Consider the following 21,522-nt stretch of genomic DNA (forward strand, 5'->3'; position numbering starts at 1 on the left):
TGGTAACGAGGCTAGTTTCAAGTCAGACTGACTTTCTCCCAGTACCCCGCAGTCATAAAAATTTTTATGCCTACAATATTTTTTCTAATAGCGGAAAACTGATGCCTAGCGGATGCCTGATAAAAACTCGAGCCTGTGCAATATTAATTTCGAGTCGGGGAGGGGAACTAGGAGGCTCGAATACCGGAGCGAATTTTTGAGTGTGATCGTGTGAGTGAAACCATTTATTTATTTTCCATATATACCTTTTTTTAATTTTATATTGTTTCTATATTTATGTTTTCAAATGAACCGGTTGTCTTCTTTTCACCTCTTGGTGCTAATCGGCTTCCTGTGGCGGGGAGAGGGGGGTTCTTATGGGATGCTCGCCCCGCCCCGAGAATCATAACTCCTTCCATTTCTGAGAGAAAAGCTTTCCTACATATCCATTCTAATACGCTTTAACCGGCCCCGACAAGTCCCGCAGAAATCGTTCCACTCACCTAAAAAATTTATTCTTTAAGAAATTCTGAAATCTGTAATTTCAAACCCCCAAATAGGCCTCTGCAACCCCTCATACTTGTAAGTGAGATTTGGAAAAGCCCTTCCCCTTGCTTTTTTCTGTACTTTAACTCGTGGGCAAAGCGACCTGTCCAGTCCCTTATGGGGGAACCCCCCCCCCCCCTCCCGGCAAGGGCTATTTAATTTTTTTTTTTTTTTTTTTCCAAACTCTCTGAAAACTGTAAGAGCGTGGCAACCCCATGCAAGATTTAAGAAGCTTCTAATCGGATCGAAAAGTCGACACAAATTATTTACTTTATATATGTTTTTATTTTACATCCTTAATTTGACCTTAATTTTACAACTGTATTTTTACTGACATATACAAGCTACCCAGTAGCAGTAAGAGAGGGGAAAACAGGTAAAAATACAACTTGAATTAAAAATCTCTTTTGCATGCATAACATAACATGTATACATATGAGAACTTACAACTACTGTTTTTACTATTTTTTTTGTATCTTTTAGAGCAAATGCACACAACTTACTTTTAAAATATCAACACTTATGGAATAAACTGGAAAATACTTCCTTTTACAAATTCATTGATTCCTTTTATGAAAGATTCCTCATTAGCAGAAGCAACACCTATCACTTCCAACCTGAGAAACTTGTTAACTATAATTAACTGCAAACTTTTTTGGCCTTTTTTTGGCCACTTTGTTTCCAACATTGGAAACATCTACATTAATAACTGTAAAATTCTGAAAACAACCTCACAACTGTGGTTTTATAAACAACTAAAAGCTTTCTTGTACCATTATGAACTAGGACATCTTACGGGAACCTACTAAACCTTTTTTTTTGTTATTTATTTCTTCTTTCTTGACATGGAGAATCTGAGCATACACAGTATGCATAATATGAAAATTGTGACAAGCAAATTATATGACCCTATATATATCTGTTTCACTAGATACAACTTTAAGCACAGTTATACAATTTGCTGTTCAGAATTTTGGTTGGGGGGCAAATCGATACGATTCATAACTAGTGAGACAATCTCCGATAGTGCAGAATGCAATTTACGGCTCCGATACAGTGGTCACATAGGTCCTTACCCATGCCGTTCTCTCCCTTTATAGTCAACTAAGATGAGCGGACGAAAACACGTTAAGACGTAATCTTAGCATTGTGTAAGTTTCATGTTTGTAATTTCTTTGAAAGTCCAAAAATAACTTACAATTACCGTTTGTCAAGACGACTTTGAATTTCATTGTGATGTTTTACGCTGAGTTTCAGTCATTTTAAATTCAATAATACACAGAAGCGGCAGATATGACAATTTTATTTTTCACTTCAACATATGTAACTTGATACTTTTGTTTTCCTCGCCGAGCTATGCAACATGATACCCTTGTTTCCTCAAAAATATAAGAAAGATGTGTATTTTTTTACTTACTGCTGGAGATAAATGTAATAAAGCTAAATATCTCATGAAAAATCGAAGAGGAACGATTTTGTTTTACTCTAAACGCAAACTTTCAGTTCACAGAAAACAACTAATCTAATTATCAAATAGTCACATCCAGTCACGGAATAGTTGGTTCTTATTCACGTCAAACTAAAATACAATCCTATCGATTAATACAACTGAGGAGCGTTTCAACGAGAAGTACTGAAGGTAGAGATCGTTACTTGGGCGAAATTATATCGTACATCGGTGAAAGAGTCACCTCAAAGACTGATGAAATTAATTGGCGGTTTCATTAAGTGCCACGGAGTCTGCGGCAATATTTCCGAAATTTCTTGTGTCACAAATTTATTAGTTTTATATGTTACTAACGTGGGAAAGTTTGGCTGAATATGAACTTTTTGCTCCCTTCATAGAAGTGGAAATAGACAAGCCGCTAAGGAGAAGCATTCTTTATTTGAACCGTGGCAAACACGCAATAGTTATAAAACAGCAGACGAAATTTCTTGAATCGAGCTAAGGTGTGATTCCAGATGATACGCAGTTACAGTAACGTTATTTGCACTACAAAAGGGAGAACTGACATTACCTGAAATACAGCTGCTATCCCCGGTCAAAATAGTCAAGTTCTGGCCCTCTCTGTGTCAAGCAACGCAACGGTAGCGTTGCGTGACAGAGAGAGGGCCAGAATTGGACACTGAAGGCTAAGTTATCTGCGCATATGTTTCGAGCAAATTGATTTTGTTCTTAAGAGAATAACACCACTAGGATAGCAAGAGATTTGTGAAAACATATATAGGTTTGTGATGTTATCCGGGAAGTAACGTAAGAATGATATGTTTTACGTAGAAAACAGAGGTACCAACCCCACGGTCCCCTTAACAACGATGCTAATAAATTAATTGAAATTAATTAATTAAACAAACATTAAAGTTTACACCTTATGGCCATAGTACCATAGTGCCATAGTGCCATAGTGCCATAGTGCCATAGTGCCATAGTGCCATAGTGCCATAGTGCCATAGTGCCATAGTGCCATAGTGCCATAGTGCCATAGTGCCATAGTGCCATAGTGCCATAGTGCCATAGTGCCATAGTGCCATAGTGCCATAGTGCCATAGTGCTTTACCGACGTCAACCCTGAAACCATCCCAATAGTGCACTCTGCACTAATATGAGGCTAACTGCCTATTTAGCGCTTGATACAAGCTACAAAAACTATTACCGAAGTAAGACACGTTTGGGTTATCAACAAAAAAAAGGGAAAACTAGAACAGACGACTAAAGTCGAGAGATCCCGCAAGTTTACCGTCTTCAACTGAAGAGGAAACAAGCAGATCTTCAACTTCAGGCGACATCGCTGGTCCTCCACAGACCGAGTCCTCCACGAAATCTTCGCACTTGTTAACCATGGGATCGTAGCCAAGGATCTTGGGGATATTGCACATGAACTGGTAGACATATCTTTTGCCGAGGACCTTCTCAATGACATTCTTGCCATAATAGTAGCGAAGGCCACGGCTTAGCTTGTCATAGTTCATGGTAGGCTTGTTCTTTTTCTTACCCCACATCTTTGCCACTGTCGCAGGCTGAAGGATTTTGAACTCATAATCCTCTTCCTGGGTCCACTTGATCAAATTCGTGCATTCAACGTTGATAAGAAGCTCAAGAAGGAACTGCCAGAGCTGGACGGGACCATCACCTGAGATACAGGTTAAAAGAATAATAAATATATACATCAGACTCAACAAAGCGAGTTTTGTCTCCTTCCATGTAAAATAAGAGAAAGGAAAATTTGAAACTCTTGTGCTGACTGTGTTTCTCTTCGACGGAAGCAATCGGAGGACAAATATCGACGAATGCGGGGGTTATTGCATGATAACTGTCCTGTGAGTTTTCACCACGTGATGTGAAGTAGCCAATAAAATTGCACCAAAATTAACAGGTGGGTTATATTGTAGATTGTAAAATTCCAAACACTCATTGCAACACCTCTCGAAACATTACATTGCAAGCGATAGTTTTGACCAATGGTCAACTGAATACCTGATCTGTTTCCTGGACAAGCCTTTCCGTCAATACTTTTTGTTTTATCTTCATCGTCACCGCTAACAGCATCTACAACAAGCAAGTTAATTGCGATGCATTTGCGAATTCTGTTGTGTAAAGCAAATCTCTTTCGTAAAGTGATTCCTAGAAATGATGAGATTTAAAAATCCTAGCCAGGCAACGGAGAAATTTACTGTCCAAATCAAAGTGAAGAAGGGGAGAAGAGACTTAGCAGGGTTGTGAAGTAGAGAAAGTTGAGTGTGAATAAAAGATTGCCATTTTCTTTAAGCTGCTCTGACTGCATCAAGTTCTACTTGACAAGTACAATCACGGACTAAAATTTTGCACTTCTGGCGCATTGAACACACGCCTGACGCGAATACAACCTTACCTGCCTGGCCTCTCCCCCACCTCACATACAATGTTGAAAACTAGAACCTGCAATTTCTTCTGAGTTTCAACATTCTATTGGGCAGGGAGGGGGTTACAGAAAAACGTTCTTTAGGGGCTAGCAGTGCTTATTCAAACTTCATTTGTAAAACATAGATAATTCCTTGCGATAAAACAGTGTCCCAACGACTTTTATCCATGATTGCTAATTACTCGCTCTCAATTTCTCTGAGGTGATACTCTTAAAATTCGGCCTTTGGCCTGGTTAACTATCACCTCATAGAAAATTTCGAACTCATAATCTATCTGTTAATTATACATTATACATTAGACATTACACGTTACACGTTACACGTTACACGTTACACGTTACACATTACACATTATACATTATAACAGTAGGGTTTCCTTACTAGCTGATGGTGATTTGACTTCTCCAGGGCTGTTCTGCAGTGATGCATGAACAATTAATGCGGGGGTATCAGAGGGAATGCCTGCTAAGCCTGAAAATGGTAAATGTCCATATTAGTAATGCATGTAATTATAAAAAATAATTAAAACAATGAGCAACTAATGCAATTCATGGTCTATGCTCGTGTGTACAACTGCACATTGATTGCATCATTTTTATGTACACTACAAAGAGTTGCCCCTTACTTAAAAAAAAAATAAAATAATAACCCACTCAGATACATGTGCATGAAGCAGTTTTCATTGATAAGATCATCAAATAAAAGGTACCTAATTCATGCATTCAACTTCGTTGATTTCTTTTGCAGAAAATGATCAAAGAAACATTTTCATAGCCATTATACAGATGATGATAACAATCTGAAATAACCATCAAAATTCCTGACAAAATTCTCTGAATTGTTACTATCTAATCCTCATTGAAGACAAGAACAAGGTGCTAAAAATGGACAAAAACACCTTTTTTACATCAAGAAGTTATTTAACTTAAAAATGAATTGCAGTATGAGGGTCAGCATCCACTTTATTCTCGAGGGTGACCAGAGACAAAACCATAACCTGTCAAACAAATTTCATTTGAATTGGCGGACTGTGTGTGCTCAGGCTGCCCAACCATCAGTTATCAACAACAGTCCTTTTCTGGACAACAAGTGCACCCTAACCCAGGCAATTACACCAGAAAAAAACCCCTTTTCATCAAATACACATGTAAATAACCTGTCTGCGAGGTTACCTTTTAAAGAGAACGATAACGATGTCTGTGCTGGATTGATATCTATCATTGCAGATTCGTCTTTAGTGGCAGAATTTTCCAAGCCTAAAGGATTAAATCAGTAGTAAAAAGAAGCTTGTACACCGCTGTTACTGCAGCGTATCACTGCTGCATGTCACTACTATAATGCTAATAGCAACTAATGGTGCAAAATCATTAAATTACAATCGAACTCCACTAAAAGCCACTCTCTACAATGGCCATATTCACTCTTATTTTAACATCTCTAAAACGGCCGTGACCCATGTCTCCACAACGGCAACAGCCACTAACATTGGTCCTGACTTCCAGAATGACGTCTCAACAACAGCCAGTTAATCAACGACTGATGAACAGTGTATACAAAATCCCACTTACAACTTAAAGGTCACCAAACCTGATCTGGACCATGCGCAGTTGGTCTCTGTTTCTGATAAGTTTCTGTTTTATATATTTACAGTATATATGCATAAATAAACATTTTTTGAAAAAGATGTTGCACCCTCAAAAAGAAAAAAAATTGTCATATTACACACCGACCTCCACATAACGGCCACCTCTGTACAATGGCCACTTTTCTCTGTCCCCAAGGTGGTCGTTGTGGAGAGGTTCGACTGTACATTGTACATACATATACATGTACAATGTTTTGTATTAGTCCCATGGCTGAAGATTCATTACCGTAATCGTTGTGATAAAACAGTGTTCCAAAGGACTTTTATCCATGATTGCAAATTATTCGCTCTTGATTTCTATGAGGTGATACTTTTAAAATTCGGCCTTTGGCCTGGTTCACTATCACCTCATAGAAAAATTCGATTTCATAATCTATCTGTTAATTATACATTATACATTATACACTATACACTATACACTATACACTATACACTATACACTATACACTATACACTATACACTATACACTATACACTATACATTATACATTATACATTATACATTATACATTATACATTATAACAGTAGGGTTTTCTTACCAGCTGATGGTGATTTGACTTCTCCAGGACTGTTCTGCAGTGATGCATGAACAATTAATGCGGGGGTATCAGAGGGAATGCCTGCTAAGCCTGAAAATGGTAAATGTCCATATTTGCCCCTTACTTAAAAAAAAATGAATAACTCACTCAGATACATGTACACAAAGCAGTTTTCATTGATTAGATCATCAAATAAAAGGTACCTAAGTCATGCATTCAATTTCGATGATTTCTTTTGTAGAAAAAGATCAAAGAAACATTTTCATAGCCATTATACATATTATGATAACAATCTGAAATATCCATCAAAATTCCTGACAAAATTCTGTAAATTGTTACTATCTAGTCCTCATTGAAGACAAGAACAAGGTGCTAAAAATGGACAAAACCACCTGTTTTGGATCAAGAAGTTATTTAAGGTGGCTAAACACAGTTTTGATACCTGTGTTTCACCTTTTTCTCCAAACCCCTTGATCCCTCGGTCACCAAAACTGGCAGCAAGCAAGTTAACAACACAAACTTTGGCTTTTTGATGGTTAAGATGACGTATGTGCCGTTGCCATGGCAACATGAGTAAATATAAACAGGCCTTTAAAATCGGTTTTGTTTATTTGTAGAAAATCTAGTCATTAGATTTTCTTTATAATTTGCATGCAACAAGCTTGAAACGATTCTCAAAAGTTTACACCATTTTGCTAATAATTTAACAGAAAGATCTTTAATTATCCCTTGTTGAAAGTTCACTGGAATAGCTAGAATTTCCTTCGTTAAAGTGCAATTATTTTCAATACTCTAGTTACTTATTTTCTAAAGTATTTTCGTGCAAAATTTCGTGAAATTCTAATGAGCAGTTCTCGAGAAATAGGCGTATTTCCAAGAGTGCAGTTTTTCATTCAATCGCAATTTTTTGACTTACTACACATGCGCTGCATTTAACTGGGTTCTTTCGGTAACAAGGAAAAAGTTGAGAATTGCTGGGTTCCTTGCGTCATTACCTTTTCTAACATATCTTTGTAATAATAGACTAAAGCCATCAATACACTGCGTTCAATTATAGACAAAAATAGCACAAATAGTGCGAGTGTTGAGTAAATCAAATGATCGCTCTATTGACGGCATGTTTGTTTTTTGCAATACTTGTGCGCGCGCTGAATAGCATCAGCAAAAGCGCGTGCGAAAACTGTGTTCAGCCACCTTAACTTAAAAAAGAATTACAGTATGAGGGTCAGCATACACTTTATTCTCGAGGGTGACCAGAGACAAAACCATTGCCTGTCAAACTAATTTCATTTGAATTGGCGGACTATGTCTACTCAGGCTGCCCAACCATCAGTTATCAACAATAGTCCTTTTCTGGGCAAAACGCGCATCCTCACCCAGGCAATCACACCAGAAGAACATCTTTTCATCAAATTCACATGTAAATAACCTGTCTGCGAGGTTACCTTTTAAAGAGAACGATGTCTGTGTTGGATTGATATCTATCATTGCAGATTCGTCTTTAGTGGCAGAATTTTCCAAGCCTAAAGGATTAAATCAGTAGTAAAAAGAAGCTTGTACACTGCTGTTACTGCAGTGTATCACTGCTGCATGTCACTACTATAATGCTAATAGCAACTAATGATGCAAAATCGTTAAATTACAATCGAACTCCAGTAACAGCCACTCTCCACAATGGCCATATTCACTCTCATTTTAACCTCTCTAAAACGGCCGTGACCCATGTTTCCACAATGGCAACAGCCACTAACACTCGTCCCAACTGCCAGAATAACGTCTCAACAACAGCCAGTTAATCAACGATTGATGAACAGTGTATACAAAACCCCACCTTTTAAATGTAAAACTTAAAGGTCGCCAAACCTGATCTGTACCATGCGCAGTTGGTCTCTGTTTCTGATAAGTTTCTGTTTTATATATTTACAGTATATATGCTTAAATAAACATTTTTTGAAAAAGATGTTGCACCCTCAAAAAGAAAAAAAAAAATTAAAGAGAACGATGTCTGTGTTGGATTGATATCTATCATTGCAGATTCGTCTTTAGTGGCAGAATTTTCCAAGCCTAAAGGATTAAATCAGTAGTAAAAAGAAGCTTGTACACTGCTGTTACTGCAGTGTATCACTGCTGCATGTCACTACTATAATGCTAATAGCAACTAATGATGCAAAATCGTTAAATTACAATCGAACTCCAGTAACAGCCACTCTCCACAATGGCCATATTCACTCTCATTTTAACCTCTCTAAAACGGCCGTGACCCATGTTTCCACAATGGCAACAGCCACTAACACTCGTCCCAACTGCCAGAATAATGTCTCAACAACAGCCAGTTAATCAACGATTGATGAACAGTGTATACAAAACCCCACCTTTTAAATGTAAAACTTAAAGGTCGCCAAACCTGATCTGTACCATGCGCAGTTGGTCTCTGTTTCTGATAAGTTTCTGTTTTATATATTTACAGTATATATGCTTAAATAAACATTTTTTGAAAAAGATGTTGCACCCTCAAAAAGAAAAAAAAAAATTAAAGAGAACGATGTCTGTGTTGGATTGATATCTATCATTGCAGATTCGTCTTTAGTGACAGAATTTTCCAAGCCTAAAGGATTAAATCAGTAGTAAAAAGAAGCTTGTTAACACTGCTGTTACTGCAGCGTATCACTGCTGCATGTCACCACTATAATGCTAATAGCAACTAATGGTGCAAAATCATTAAATTACAATGGAACTCCAGTAACAGCCACTCTCTACAATGGCCATATTCACTCTTATTTTAGCCTCTCTAAAATGGCCGTGACCCATGTCTCCACAATGGCAACAGCCACTAACACTGGTCCCAACTGCCAGAATAACGTCTCAACAACAGCCAGTTAATCAACGGCTGATAAACAGTGTATACAAAACCCCACTTTTTAAATGTAAAACTTAAAGGTCACCAAACTTGATCTGTACCATGCGCGGTTGGTCTCTGTTTCTGACAAGTTTCTGTTTTATTGAGACATTTTGATTTATATATGCATAAATAAACATCTTTTGAAAAAGATGTTGAGCCCTCCTAAAAAAAAAAAGTTGTCATATTAAACACCTACTTCCCCATAACCTCTAAACAATGTACACTTTTCTCTGTCCCCGAGGTGGCCGTTGTGGAGAGGTTTGACCGTACATTGTACATGTACAGTTTTATATTGGCCCCATGGCTGAAGATTCTTTAACCATAATGATTTGTTTTACATGTAACATCCCTCATCCAATAAGCACACCCTTTCTAATTTAAATACTAAGCACTCCCTCGTGTCATTTTTCATTTTTCTTTTTTTCTTTCTTTTCTTTTTTTTTTTTACAGTAATTAGAGCCCCTCTTCCAATAATACTGTAGAAGAGACTGATTACACCAGTCAACTATGTAGTACTTCTACATGTAGTTTGTCATCTGATTGTAATAATGAACATATGGTAAAGAAAACAGAAGGGGGGGGGGGGGGGGAGAAAAAAACAACAAACAACCAGACAGATTGAAAAAACAAAATGCGGTCCCTTCATCCCTGAAACTATTCCTGTGATCTAAGCTGATCTTTTTGAAGCCTGAAATGACTATTCTTTGCAGTTGAGAACTGGAGCCTAAAAGTGGCAATTAATTCAAGAAGCGAATATTTCCATCCTACATTGTACAGTGCATTTTGGGCCTGGCTTCCTGAAGTCATACCTTTAATTAAGCATGTCATGGCAAAACAAAATACTTACCATTCTTTATACCTGAAATTTGTTGTCCTTGCATATTGTCTAAAACAGAAACAAGGTACTGCTGTAAATGCATGTACCTGTAGTGCACACACATTATAATTCAATGTCTGAGCTACATTCATTTGATGTTTACTTTTGTGCTGTAATCATGGCATAGAACAGTTCAAAACTAAATTACACTGTATATACAGGTCTGACAACTTTTTTTCTACGGTGTTCATTACATGTAGCTCGGTGAGATACATCTATACAAGACTCTAAGGCTTTGAAAGGTGTCTGATGATTACCAGAGATCAATGTTGTGAGACATTCTGGTGATTTTGAATGTTTGGAATCCAAAACTAAAAATACATGTACAACTCCTGATAACCAGGAATTTCCTCAGCAACAAGCTATAAGACTGAACTTTCCTTGAGGAGGGGGTAGTATATGTATACTTTCCTGCAGGATTATTATTTTACAACTAGAATAAAACACTGTGGCTGCTCACTTCCAGAATTGGCACAGCTGACAACTGGCACCTGCTGTGATGCTGTGGAGGGTGATTGAACAGGCTTAGCATTGCCTGAAAATGTAGTCACATTTGTTCACTATTAAAGAAATAGAAAACATTTTCTGTGTTTCTACCAAGTTTTAGTATAAATCCACTGGTGTGCTAACACGAATGCATTCTCTGATTGGCTATGGTTTTCACTATCTATTGTTGTCACAGATAATGAGTAGTGTAGCAGTGTGCAGTTGTGAACAAAATGACGGCTGCCTCTTCGCATTTTCAAGGTGTCTGTGAAGAGGATTAAGATAAAATTTTGAACGAGTAGTACATTTATACTGAAAAGAGGTAGTTGACTTATATTAGTTGATTTATATTAAAACAAGATAGTTGACAAGGGTGCAGATAAAATCTCAAGCTTACATCTAATTTGTTAAATAGAAAAACGAGTGGAAGTTTGAGAGAACCAGAAAAATAATACAGTGGAAGCAAGAGCCACAGGTGAGTTCACCCAAACTTGACTCAAATGTCACAGGGAAAAAGCAGGGAGGGGGGGCGAGGGGCTGGCAGCTACCTCTGATCTTGTCGCTTTTCTAGTTTCTATGATCGCCCCAGTAAAGAAATCTGTCAATCATTTGAGAACCATAACGAGCATGCGCATAATGTGAAAATAACGCGAGAAAACTGAAACATGTTTCGTCGCCATTTTTGTTCAGGATTTGCCTTCGATTTGATAAATTTGTATTGGCTGTTAGCAATTTTTAACAACAGCTCTGAAACAATCAGGACTAAGGGAATGAAGGACCAGCTTTGTGCTATTTTCCTGGCAAGCGTGGTGGCATTCTTGGTTGCCTGGAGAGGTTTCCCCGTCTCAGGAAAAAAACAAAACTGAAGTTTTCACTTTGCTGTGGAAATTTCAAGGTTCATTACCTTCCATCTTCACACTGACAAATTCTTCTTCTCTAATGTCTACGGAAAATAGCGATGTCAAACTGTTTTATATCCACCATTTTATATCGCAAAGCCTCCGAGTGTAAGTCTTTAAAATATTTCTCGACTGTTCAGAGTTGTACATTTAAACTTGAGCTTACATTACACAGGGTTTTCTGTCTAAAGTTTTTCCGTCTTAACTTACTTTCTTATGAACGACTGCATTTACTTTATGATTTTCCTGTGATGTTGAGTCTGAAGACTTTCTTTCAAGTAATTTAAATCCTGAAACTTGAAGGCAGTTGCAGATCAGTCAACAACATTGAAAATAGCTACCAGTTTGCATGTCTTGATAATACAGTGATAAATTATAGAGGTTTTGAAACCTCCATCCCTTACTGTTCAGTACCAATGTGAACTCGCAAATGCTTCTGTATATGAAAATGTCCAAAATGGACTATTTGCTAGGCACAGACTCAGTGTGAACCTTTAATAGGTTGAGGTATTTCATTTACAAGTTATTGATCCACAAAAATAAAGAAAGCAGTTTCTGCTCAGATGCTTTGGCATAATTTGTACTGGTGATAAGCATGAGTTTTATTTGTGTGGTGGGAGAAGGCTCTGTAATACTTCTGGATATCAAAATATTTAGAGCTGCCATATATACTCATCTGCTGAGGGAGATAATTTATGAAATAGACCCAGGGAAGGCAAATGAGCTATGTTACCTGTAGTCGAGTGCTAGTAATGAGGTAGCCAGGTAAAATGGTCATTCATCCAGACAACTAACTTTAACTTGGGCAAAACTGAGTCAACAGAACCTCCAGAACATTTGAAATACGCCAATTTTGAGACTTGGCTTTAAAGCTTTTGAGAATAACAAGAAAAGACATCAAGCGCAGGGATCGGTAACAGTCATTTAGCCCCCCAAGTCTATTAGCCCTTAACCATTTAAACCCCAACAAGAAGTCGATTAGCCCCCAACCAGAAATAAAAAAAACCCTGTATATTCCTCGTTCTTCTTCAACTTGTGGTTGGGGGCTAACTGGCTAATGGCTAATCAAATGAGCAGTAACCAAAGGATCAGGTTTGTTTTATTCCTCTAAGGCAATAATATTAGAGATGAGTAAGGACGTTAATAGATCAAATTTGGCCTAAAGTGTTGATTATCAGTGGCTTGTTCCTGTAATGGAAGGATAGCTAAATAAGACAATAAGGAAGACTAATATAAAGTCAGATGAATGAAGTTTTTAATTAGTACTTTTCTCAAATGGCAATTCTTAGTGCAAGAGAGGAGCATGAACCCTTTGAAAACTGATTGAGACATGGCAAAAAAAAATTAGCGCCAGGGAAAGGGCTAAAGAAAGAGAAACAAAATGAGGTGGTAAAGTCAAACTTCTTGTACACTCTCCATCTCAACGGCTTGATTGGACCCATTATTTAAGCCGTTACGTCAAGAATATCAAAACTAAAGTCTAAGGATGATCATGAAGAAACAAAAACAATCAACGACACAACTATTGTGTTGTAACCAAAGAGATGGTGATGAATTCTCAATTCTGCTGAGGGACCTATCCAGTATTCACTTTCATAAATAATGCCAGATGCTTTGCCTGAAACTGAAACAGACCTCTTGTAGTAACGTAACAGAAAAGCGCCGTACCCACTGCACTCACTATGAAACCTGCTTTAACCCTGTCGGTTAAATGCAAACAAAAAAGGTCACGAAGCTGTTAAGCTGTTCAAAAAAGAAACCCTTACCATCAGGACACCGCTTAGGCTACAAAAAATGCTCGAATGAAATATTAAATTCATGCCTGCAATCTGGCTCACACTGTGGAGTTCCCGCTCGCACGTTTACATCGGAACATTTACATGTATCCCCAATGCCTCGATCAAAATGTCCCAGATTTAGACGTAGGGCAACTGGAACTTTTTCTTAGATGTTTGAACGTGAAATATGCACGACGTTTACAAAACTTTACAAATGCCTCCCGCTCAAGGAAGTCCGCCATGTTTGCTTTCCACAAACCAGTACTTAGTCTCACTCTGCCAAATTTCTTAACCGGGGTGATCATAGAAACTCAGTTCCAGGCCTCGCTGCTTGCCTCCCCTCCCCCCCCCCCCCCCCCGGCTCCCTGAGAAAAAGTGTTCTCAAAATGTACCTTTTCCTGGGGCAGAGCCAGGAGATCTTCTTTGTTTCATTGGAGGTTCTTCAGCAACCACTGCTGCAAACACAACTTGAATTTCAATACTGTTCATTTTCACTTCGGGTTCCACAACTGGAAGAGGAAGCATGTCAACTGCAGAGAAACAACAAAATGGTCAACAACACTTCACAATCCCTTCACAATTTATAAATGTTACCTGTACAATTCATAGCAGCTACATGTAGATTGCCTCGCAGCTACACGTAGATCGCCTTGCTTGGTGTACAAAGTCATGTACATTTGTACCTGCACATGCATTTTACGCATTGCTTGAAATCAAAGTTCTTCACTTGTAAGAACACAAGAAGAGCCAACTGCTGTAGCGACCAGCCTGTCAAAAGATTTTCAGTGAGTTTTGATCCCATGCAATGCATCATTATTCTCCTCTTTTTCATTGAGTAAACACAAAGTGACTTTGAAAGCAAATTGACTATCAGTTTATCAGGCATCCTTTGATAACTTTTTTTGCATACGGTGTACATTACCTCTCCCATCAACCCTTATAATAACATGTGAGCTCTGCTCAATTAATAGTTTTGCATTCTGCTGCTGTCAATATACTTCTACTTAAGCTGACCTCTCAGGAAACAGAGATTCACTTCAAACATGACTATTGGCAATGGCTGTGATTGGTGGATTTCAAATCATTATTTTTGTTTGTTTTATAAAGGTTTTGTTGACAGTTGCCGCCGTAATTATGATGAACGGCAGGCAAAAGCGCAATCATTAGTTTCGTGAATTTCTGAGTTTGCATGCAGTTAGTGAAAGGTCCAGTAATCAAAAAAGATTTTCACTAAAGGAGAAATTCCCTCTTTATTGTAACTGTTCCACAATCGCAAATAAGCAAAACCACCTTCAGTTGGCAACTTTGATTATAATAAGAGAACTTGTCTGTTGTGAGTGAAGCCATTATCTTTCAAAATAATTATATGTACAGTGCAAACCTTCAGAAGCAGTTTGAATACTGGTGATTTCTATTCTGAGGTTCTCCTCTGAGAAAAAAAAAAACAAACTAGGTGAGTGAAGGTTCTACATGTATAATAACAAATATAACATTTATAATTATTAGACAAAATAATTGTAGGTTCACACCAATACATGTAGTTTTCATTAGTGTACATGCATTTTATTGATTTTTTTAAAAAGGTTTTATTAGTACTAGCATATTAACAATTTGAAAAGGGGAACTTGCAAGAGAATTGACCAATCAAAACATTTACTGAGAACACTGATGAAACACTTTGTTGATTATCAACTTGACATTGACAAAGGTAATCAAAACACCACTGACAGTACATATAAACAGCTAAGTCAGTGACTTTTTCAGCTTCTCTGTCAAAGCAAAATCCGAACGAGAGATAAAATTCAAATTAATAATCAACTGCCGGGTAATGTTCCCTTCCGATCCTAACAAACATGTACATGTGCAATGCGTGCAATGTATAAGATAAATGGATGATTTCTTACAGTTCCTAGTGATCAACACAAGGTCTTTAAATTTAAAACAGAAATTTGGCAACTTACCATTTAAAACTGCAAGCACAGTAAGCATCTGGTCCGGGTCTCCATCACCAAGAGCTTGGTCTTTCAAAATGCTTTGAACAGTAGTAAGCTACAGTATATATTTAAAAAAGTAAATCCAGAAAAACTATTTCGACTATTTATATGTATGACCATGCAGTGTAATCCAAGCACATTGTATGCTGTACAGTGTATAATAGTACATGTACAATGTACATGTGCATGTAGCTGCACACATCAAGGGAAATTAGTCAAACAAGTTAGACCTACATGTACATACACCGACCTGTACGAGTACAGTAGAACCCCAGTAACACGAACTCTGAAGGGAAAACGAAAACTGTTCGAGTTAGCGAGGTTTCGAGTTATTGGGATCGATTAAAATATTCAGTTTTCCAAATAATTAATAGTTTATTGATTTTCAGCACTTTGGTATATATACAATGCAGTGTAAATTAAAGTTATTTCACAAGAAACTAATACATTTGTGATAACTGTGACAATTATACATTCTTATGACAATGCAATACTGTGAATGTAACTTAGTTTATTTAATACACTCAATATATGTTCCCTTTTGCGTTGGGGTTGTCCTATCATATCCGTAAAGTTCTTATTGCTTAGGCACAAAAAATGAATGCAGCGTCTGCTGTCGTAGGGAGCTCCTGAAGATTCTTTCTGCTAATGCCTCTATTTGCTGTACATGGCTTCTGATTTCCTCTGCATCCTTGTTCACCAGCATCAATTGCGGATCTGACTTCGCTTGCAGTGATCTGATCGTTGCACTGATTAAAATCAAATTGTTCCAGTCTTTGTTCTAGTGTTAGAATTTGATCACATGATAAGAAAAGCTAATGGGATATCCCAATGGGCACCCGTGGAGAGTTATGAGAACCAGAAATTTGAGTTGTCAGGGTAAATTTTGATCAAGGGAAATGAAATTCAGTTCAAGTTTGCGGGAATTTCGAGTTATTCGAGTTTGAGTTAACTGAGTGAGTAAAATGACTGAAAAGTTGGGTCAAATCCGAGGGAATTGAGACTCAGTTCAAGTTAGCGGGGGAGTTCGAGTTATCCGAGTTTGAGTTACCAGGGTTCTACTGTATTAATTTCCTTTTTTACAAGTATGATGCTACAGGATGCACAGTGCAGGTGCACGTACACATTAAACACTGGACTTCTGAAATTCTGCGTGGTCACATGGCTGCAAATCTCAAGTAAATCCGCAAAATTCTCAAACACACACAAAATACTGTAAAATTCACTAGAAATCTTACCAAATATATGTCGGCACAACATATATGAAAGTTATCTTTAAGCCTTTAAGGGCCAATCATACATTTTCATACGCTGCGGGGTCATGCACTTTGTACCACTTGTGACGTCATTAATTTAGGCGTCAACAGATATTCTTGATTAGCAGCTAATAGAGCTACAGTAGGATAGATCTATCTGCACAGCTGTCCGTTTTGGATATCAGCTGCATTGCGACATACACGTAGCTAATTGAAAAACAAACTGTGAGCATTTTTGCTGCAAAATTGGTTGTAAAATGGCCCATTACACTTAAAATCAATCAAGGTTCAACAACAAACTTTTTACGGCTGGCAGAAAGGATATGAAGAGCAAAAGTTAGCAAGTGTAAAATGGGCAAGAAAAAGGAAAGGCAAAGGCCAAGAAAAAAAATTGGATCAGGCCAGCAAAAAAAGTCTAATTTTTTGGCTTATGTGCATGCTCCAAAGTAAAATTAATTCATCAATTGTACATTTTGGTACCAAATCTCGGGGAAATCTTCCCCCTTGATAATATTAAATCACTTTTTCAACAAAGTTGAGGCCAATTCAGGGTCATGGCAGCCAAAAACCCAAGTTAATGGCAAAAAAACAGCACTTTTTGAGTAAATCTGGCCATTATTTCAAGGGTTAATACATGTAGCTGCTGGGGCGGTTTACTTGCCGTAAACTTGCAAATTTATCCCAAAACTTCACCATCCCAAACAACATCCCAAAACTGAGCAGTGGCCATCATGCAAAAAGCTTTGCCATTGGTGCATTTCTCAAGTGCACTGTTGTTGAAACAGCAAATGAACATCTCTTTAAGGGTTACCATATACCTTCAGGGGTATCTCGCATCCAAGCGATGAAGCGCGTCTGGGTTAAGCTGTAGATACCTAAACCCCTATATCAAATTGAAGCTTACAGAACTGGCAACATGTATCAAACTATACCACGAATTTTGAAATAAAATGAATTGCCGATTTTTTCATGAACACTAAATGCAAGTGCCCTAATCACCTTTTGGAAGCTACAAGTCAAAGCAAATTTTGTTTTTTTGCCAATTTATTTTTTTTCCTCGGTTTCAGAACAAAAAGCGTTAAAAAAAGCGTGTCTTGGTTTTGCCATATTCAATTGCAGTAAAAAGTTACAGAACATTTTCGAAATAGGATTTATAAAATGTGAAGTGATCGTACAAAAATCAATCTCGGAGAAAAAAATATTTTGAAATAAACAATTAGCAGACATGTTTTTGTTTTTGATATGTTAATCTAGCTACTGTCCAAATTTGAGGGTAACCGAAGAAATTCCCTTTGAGTTGTAACTCTTTTAAGTGTCTGCTTCAAGGGAAAAAATTTATTCGAGAAAATAACACAAAGAAAATGTTCTTGCTCTGCAAACAAACTCTGCCCACAAATGCCTTCAACTGGGTTCTCAGATCACCGAGCCAATCAGCCCTTGGAAAGTTCACTACCATTACCCTCGCAGTGAAATTTACACATGAATCTCCCAAATACCCCCGTGTTTTGCAATGCGCTCAAGCCGGAGAGATCATATTTCTGTAGCTCGGTTTTTCTTGAAGCTGGTCGGGCAAAATGGGGAAGACGAAAAAGGATATGAATGCTAGAGTGGCAGGGTGAAGAAAACAAACAATAGAAAACACGGTGGAGCAAATGTGCAGGGATAATATTCCAATGGGTCTCAATGAGTACAATGATTCAAGACATCAGTATTGTACTCAACAGAAGAGTCACTGTAAACATTGTTCTTATCGCTGTTAAGTTCCCAAATTTTTACAGAACCTTTTTCTTCTCTTGATTCGATCTTTTTGTCCGCTTGATACGATAGCTATAGCTTCAGCCGTGAGGCCAACTTTGGCTTCTTCACCGCGAGATGTATTTTCATTCATTCTTCACTGTTTTTGCTTTTTCAAACTGGTCCACAAAGTTTTCCGTGGACCATGTTTACTTATAACTTATAATAAAAGAATTACATCTAATACGAAAAATGCTTGGATAGCAAAGCTGATCAACCGGGTAATATTTCTGCGAAAGTCATCTCAGTTGATTGCATACACGTTAAAGGGCTGTCAATCAAGCAGGAACTTTTATTTCCAGTCAAAACCTAAAACCTCCATTTCTCTGCCAATATTTAGTGGTTTTTTTTTCAATTTTTTTTTCAGAAATTAGAGATTACTCTTCGACCATTACTTTGACCCAAAAATCCAAATTTAAAGAAAATTGCAATCTGAAGGTATACGGTAGCCTTAAAAAAGAACCTTGTGGCCAAACTAATAGCAAACACATAAGACAGTCAAAACGAGTTGCTGAAATTTTCCTGCAAAAACACCCATTCTAGAAAGGCAACATTCACAAGTATGAGTCAGTGTTTCCGTTCCTGCAGTTGTTATTGCAAAGGCCCATCACTTTCCCCCCAAAATAGTAAAATTGCCATCTTTTTTTCGTTAAAAATATTTTTCAGGCAAGATTTGCTCAGAAAATTCCCACAAAATTCTCACGAAATTGGCAGTTTTTTTCCACAAAATTTGAGTCAAAAAGTCCCGCGAAATTTGTCTTTCTTCCGCAACCTATAAGAAGTCTTGATCATTCCCCCATTGTACAGTAGGACATTTTGTAAATTCATACCACAGTGAATAAATTTACATGTACTTGATTAAGTACTGTACATGATTGTATGCTTTTGTTGGTTTCCAGGGCACTCTTAACACCTTACACTGTAACAAACTGTAAAATATTGGTTTAACATCTGATTTTGTTACCTCAGTGCCATTGAACACAACCACATAACCAGTAAGCTGCTGGTCTAGTTTCTCTTCCAATAGCTTTCTAACATCTTCAGCAGAGCTTGAAGCACTACACTGCAATTGCAGAGTGACATTCCCCTGGGTACCACCCTCAGATGCCATATCATCACCAGATGCTGCCATAAATCAGAAGAATAAACCTTGACAAAATCAAAAGACAAGATGCATCAGTTTGAAGAATATAATAACTTTGAATTCATGTCTGAACTATTAAACAAAACAAGTCTCAAGATCAGTGGATGCCCATTAAGTTTAAGTACGTTGTACATGTACATATATATTACATGTATAATGTACATTATGTAGTAGTCAATTCCTCTGGGCTAAGCATACAGTACATGTAATAAAATATTATAATAATGCAAATGCTGCAATCTGATTGGTTAAGCCATCACACATCGCACACTTTCACTGAGCCAACAGTGGCTGGAGGTCATTTCCAGATTGACTATGTGTCTTCTTACCTGAAGTATTAGAGGAGGATTTAGAGACAATACAGAATCAACTACATGTAGCCCAGGACTATCAGAAATGACTTTCTTTACATGCCGCTTATATAAGCTATATGTACATTTGCAAATATTTTGAAGAAGACTGGATAGCACTTGTTAACAACATAATCACATCTTAGATTTTTACATCAAATATTGAGTGGGGAAGGGGCGGGAGCCCAGGGGGGGCACTGCCATATATGGGCTATGTAGGTATGTGCCGCTGTGAAGGGTATGTTTTTCAAGCAGTTTACTCTAGGATAGGGTATACAAATCAGAGCATTTGGGCCTAGAATAGGGTATCATTTTTCACGCAACTGACTAGTTGGTTGAAGATTTTATCTAGGCTAAGGAAACCAGGAATTACCACTCAAAATATAAAAAAATTAAATCGGCAAGTTTGAATTTACGCAAATCAGCCTCAACAGTGTCGATAGATGGGGGGATTTGGGGAGTTTACTCTAGTATAGGGTAGCAAAATTCAGCTGAACTAGTTCTGGTATAGGCTAAGGGTTTCAGGGTCCCAGCGACACATCCCCACCCAGAAATTCCCAAAGTACCCCTCCCCCCTCTGGGGGTGGGAGGCTATTTTAAAGAGTGTTTGTACAAACCACCCACAAGTTTTTTTACAAGTGCCACCAAACTTCAAAGATGTCATCGACTAGCTTTGGAGGCAGTGATTTTTTTTAACAGGCAAGAAAGTCCTTCATTTGTTTCTTGACATTCATCCTTCCTCAGGTCATCGTAATTGACACATTTGTCGCCAAATGATAAGTTTTGTCTTAGAGCCAACAGGGCCTTATTATAACTCTCGTGATTAAAGACTAGACTGGGAGGGAGGGGAGGGTAGAGAGTGACAAGGCTTTGATTCAAGAATAAACTGGGAGGGAGGGGAGAGAGCGACATTCCCATTGACTTTTTTACAAAGATGTGATTATTTCCTTGGACTATGGCTCAATGTGTCATGTTCTCTACAATAATATGGCTTCAAAACCACTGCAAAAGCACAACAAACCATCACAGACGAAGCAAGACAATGCCTCGTTGTACCTCTGTTCGCTGGATTGGCGTTTCAGTGTCAAAAACAGAACAGAAATCGGCGAAGAAGGCGATTTCCGCTCGACAAAATGAGACGCTTTGCCTCGCGATCTTACCTGACTCATCGAGTCTTCCGCTGGAAACACTTCTGCTGCCTCAAATTCTCCTCGAAATCGACCCTTCTCTTCGAACCAGACTGGACAGAATGAACTGCTCATATGACTAACGCGTGATTTCATATACAACAACAAACTAGTCGGTCACTTTTGTGAAGATTTCCTTCCCACGTAAAAAGTTTGAAGAGCAAGGTGCTACACCTGTGACGTCACACCAACTTCCTCTTTCAGATCAGCCTCGTTCCCAAAGAGAAATCTGGGAACGAGGCTGGTTT

General features: G+C 37.9%; 1 protein-coding gene across 6 annotated transcripts; it reads right to left on the reverse strand.

Moving 5' to 3' along the window:
* Nucleotides 1–787: 787 nt before the first annotated feature.
* LOC110057929 (uncharacterized) lies at nucleotides 788–21,472 on the reverse strand. 6 transcript variants are annotated; one of them, XR_016208696.1, is made up of 13 exons: nucleotides 21,248–21,472; nucleotides 19,558–19,742; nucleotides 15,511–15,598; nucleotides 14,931–14,978; nucleotides 13,942–14,079; nucleotides 10,847–10,921; nucleotides 10,357–10,395; nucleotides 6,611–6,700; nucleotides 5,598–5,681; nucleotides 4,807–4,896; nucleotides 4,001–4,072; nucleotides 2,651–3,656; nucleotides 788–2,589 (listed from the first exon to the last, which is right to left on the reverse strand). XR_016208696.1 is itself a non-coding variant. In XM_089294495.1 (12 exons), the coding sequence occupies exons 2-12, from the start codon at nucleotides 19,723–19,725 to the stop codon at nucleotides 3,223–3,225; spliced, it is 1,293 nt and encodes a 430-aa protein (XP_089150621.1). In that variant the 5' UTR covers nucleotides 19,726–19,742; nucleotides 21,248–21,472; the 3' UTR covers nucleotides 788–3,222. The 6 variants fall into 6 exon arrangements, 5 of the variants coding, with proteins under 5 accessions (XP_089150621.1, XP_089150620.1, XP_089150623.1 ...); XM_089294495.1 differs by having other exon boundaries at nucleotides 788–3,656; nucleotides 10,847–10,888; XM_089294494.1 differs by having other exon boundaries at nucleotides 788–3,656.
* Between the last annotated feature and the right edge of the window lie 50 nt (nucleotides 21,473–21,522).

The sequence above is a fragment of the Orbicella faveolata genome, unplaced genomic scaffold (assembly GCF_042242905.1).
Source record: "Orbicella faveolata isolate gen_17 unplaced genomic scaffold, um_ofav_v1 contig_25, whole genome shotgun sequence".
Lineage (NCBI taxonomy): Eukaryota > Metazoa > Cnidaria > Anthozoa > Scleractinia > Merulinidae > Orbicella > Orbicella faveolata.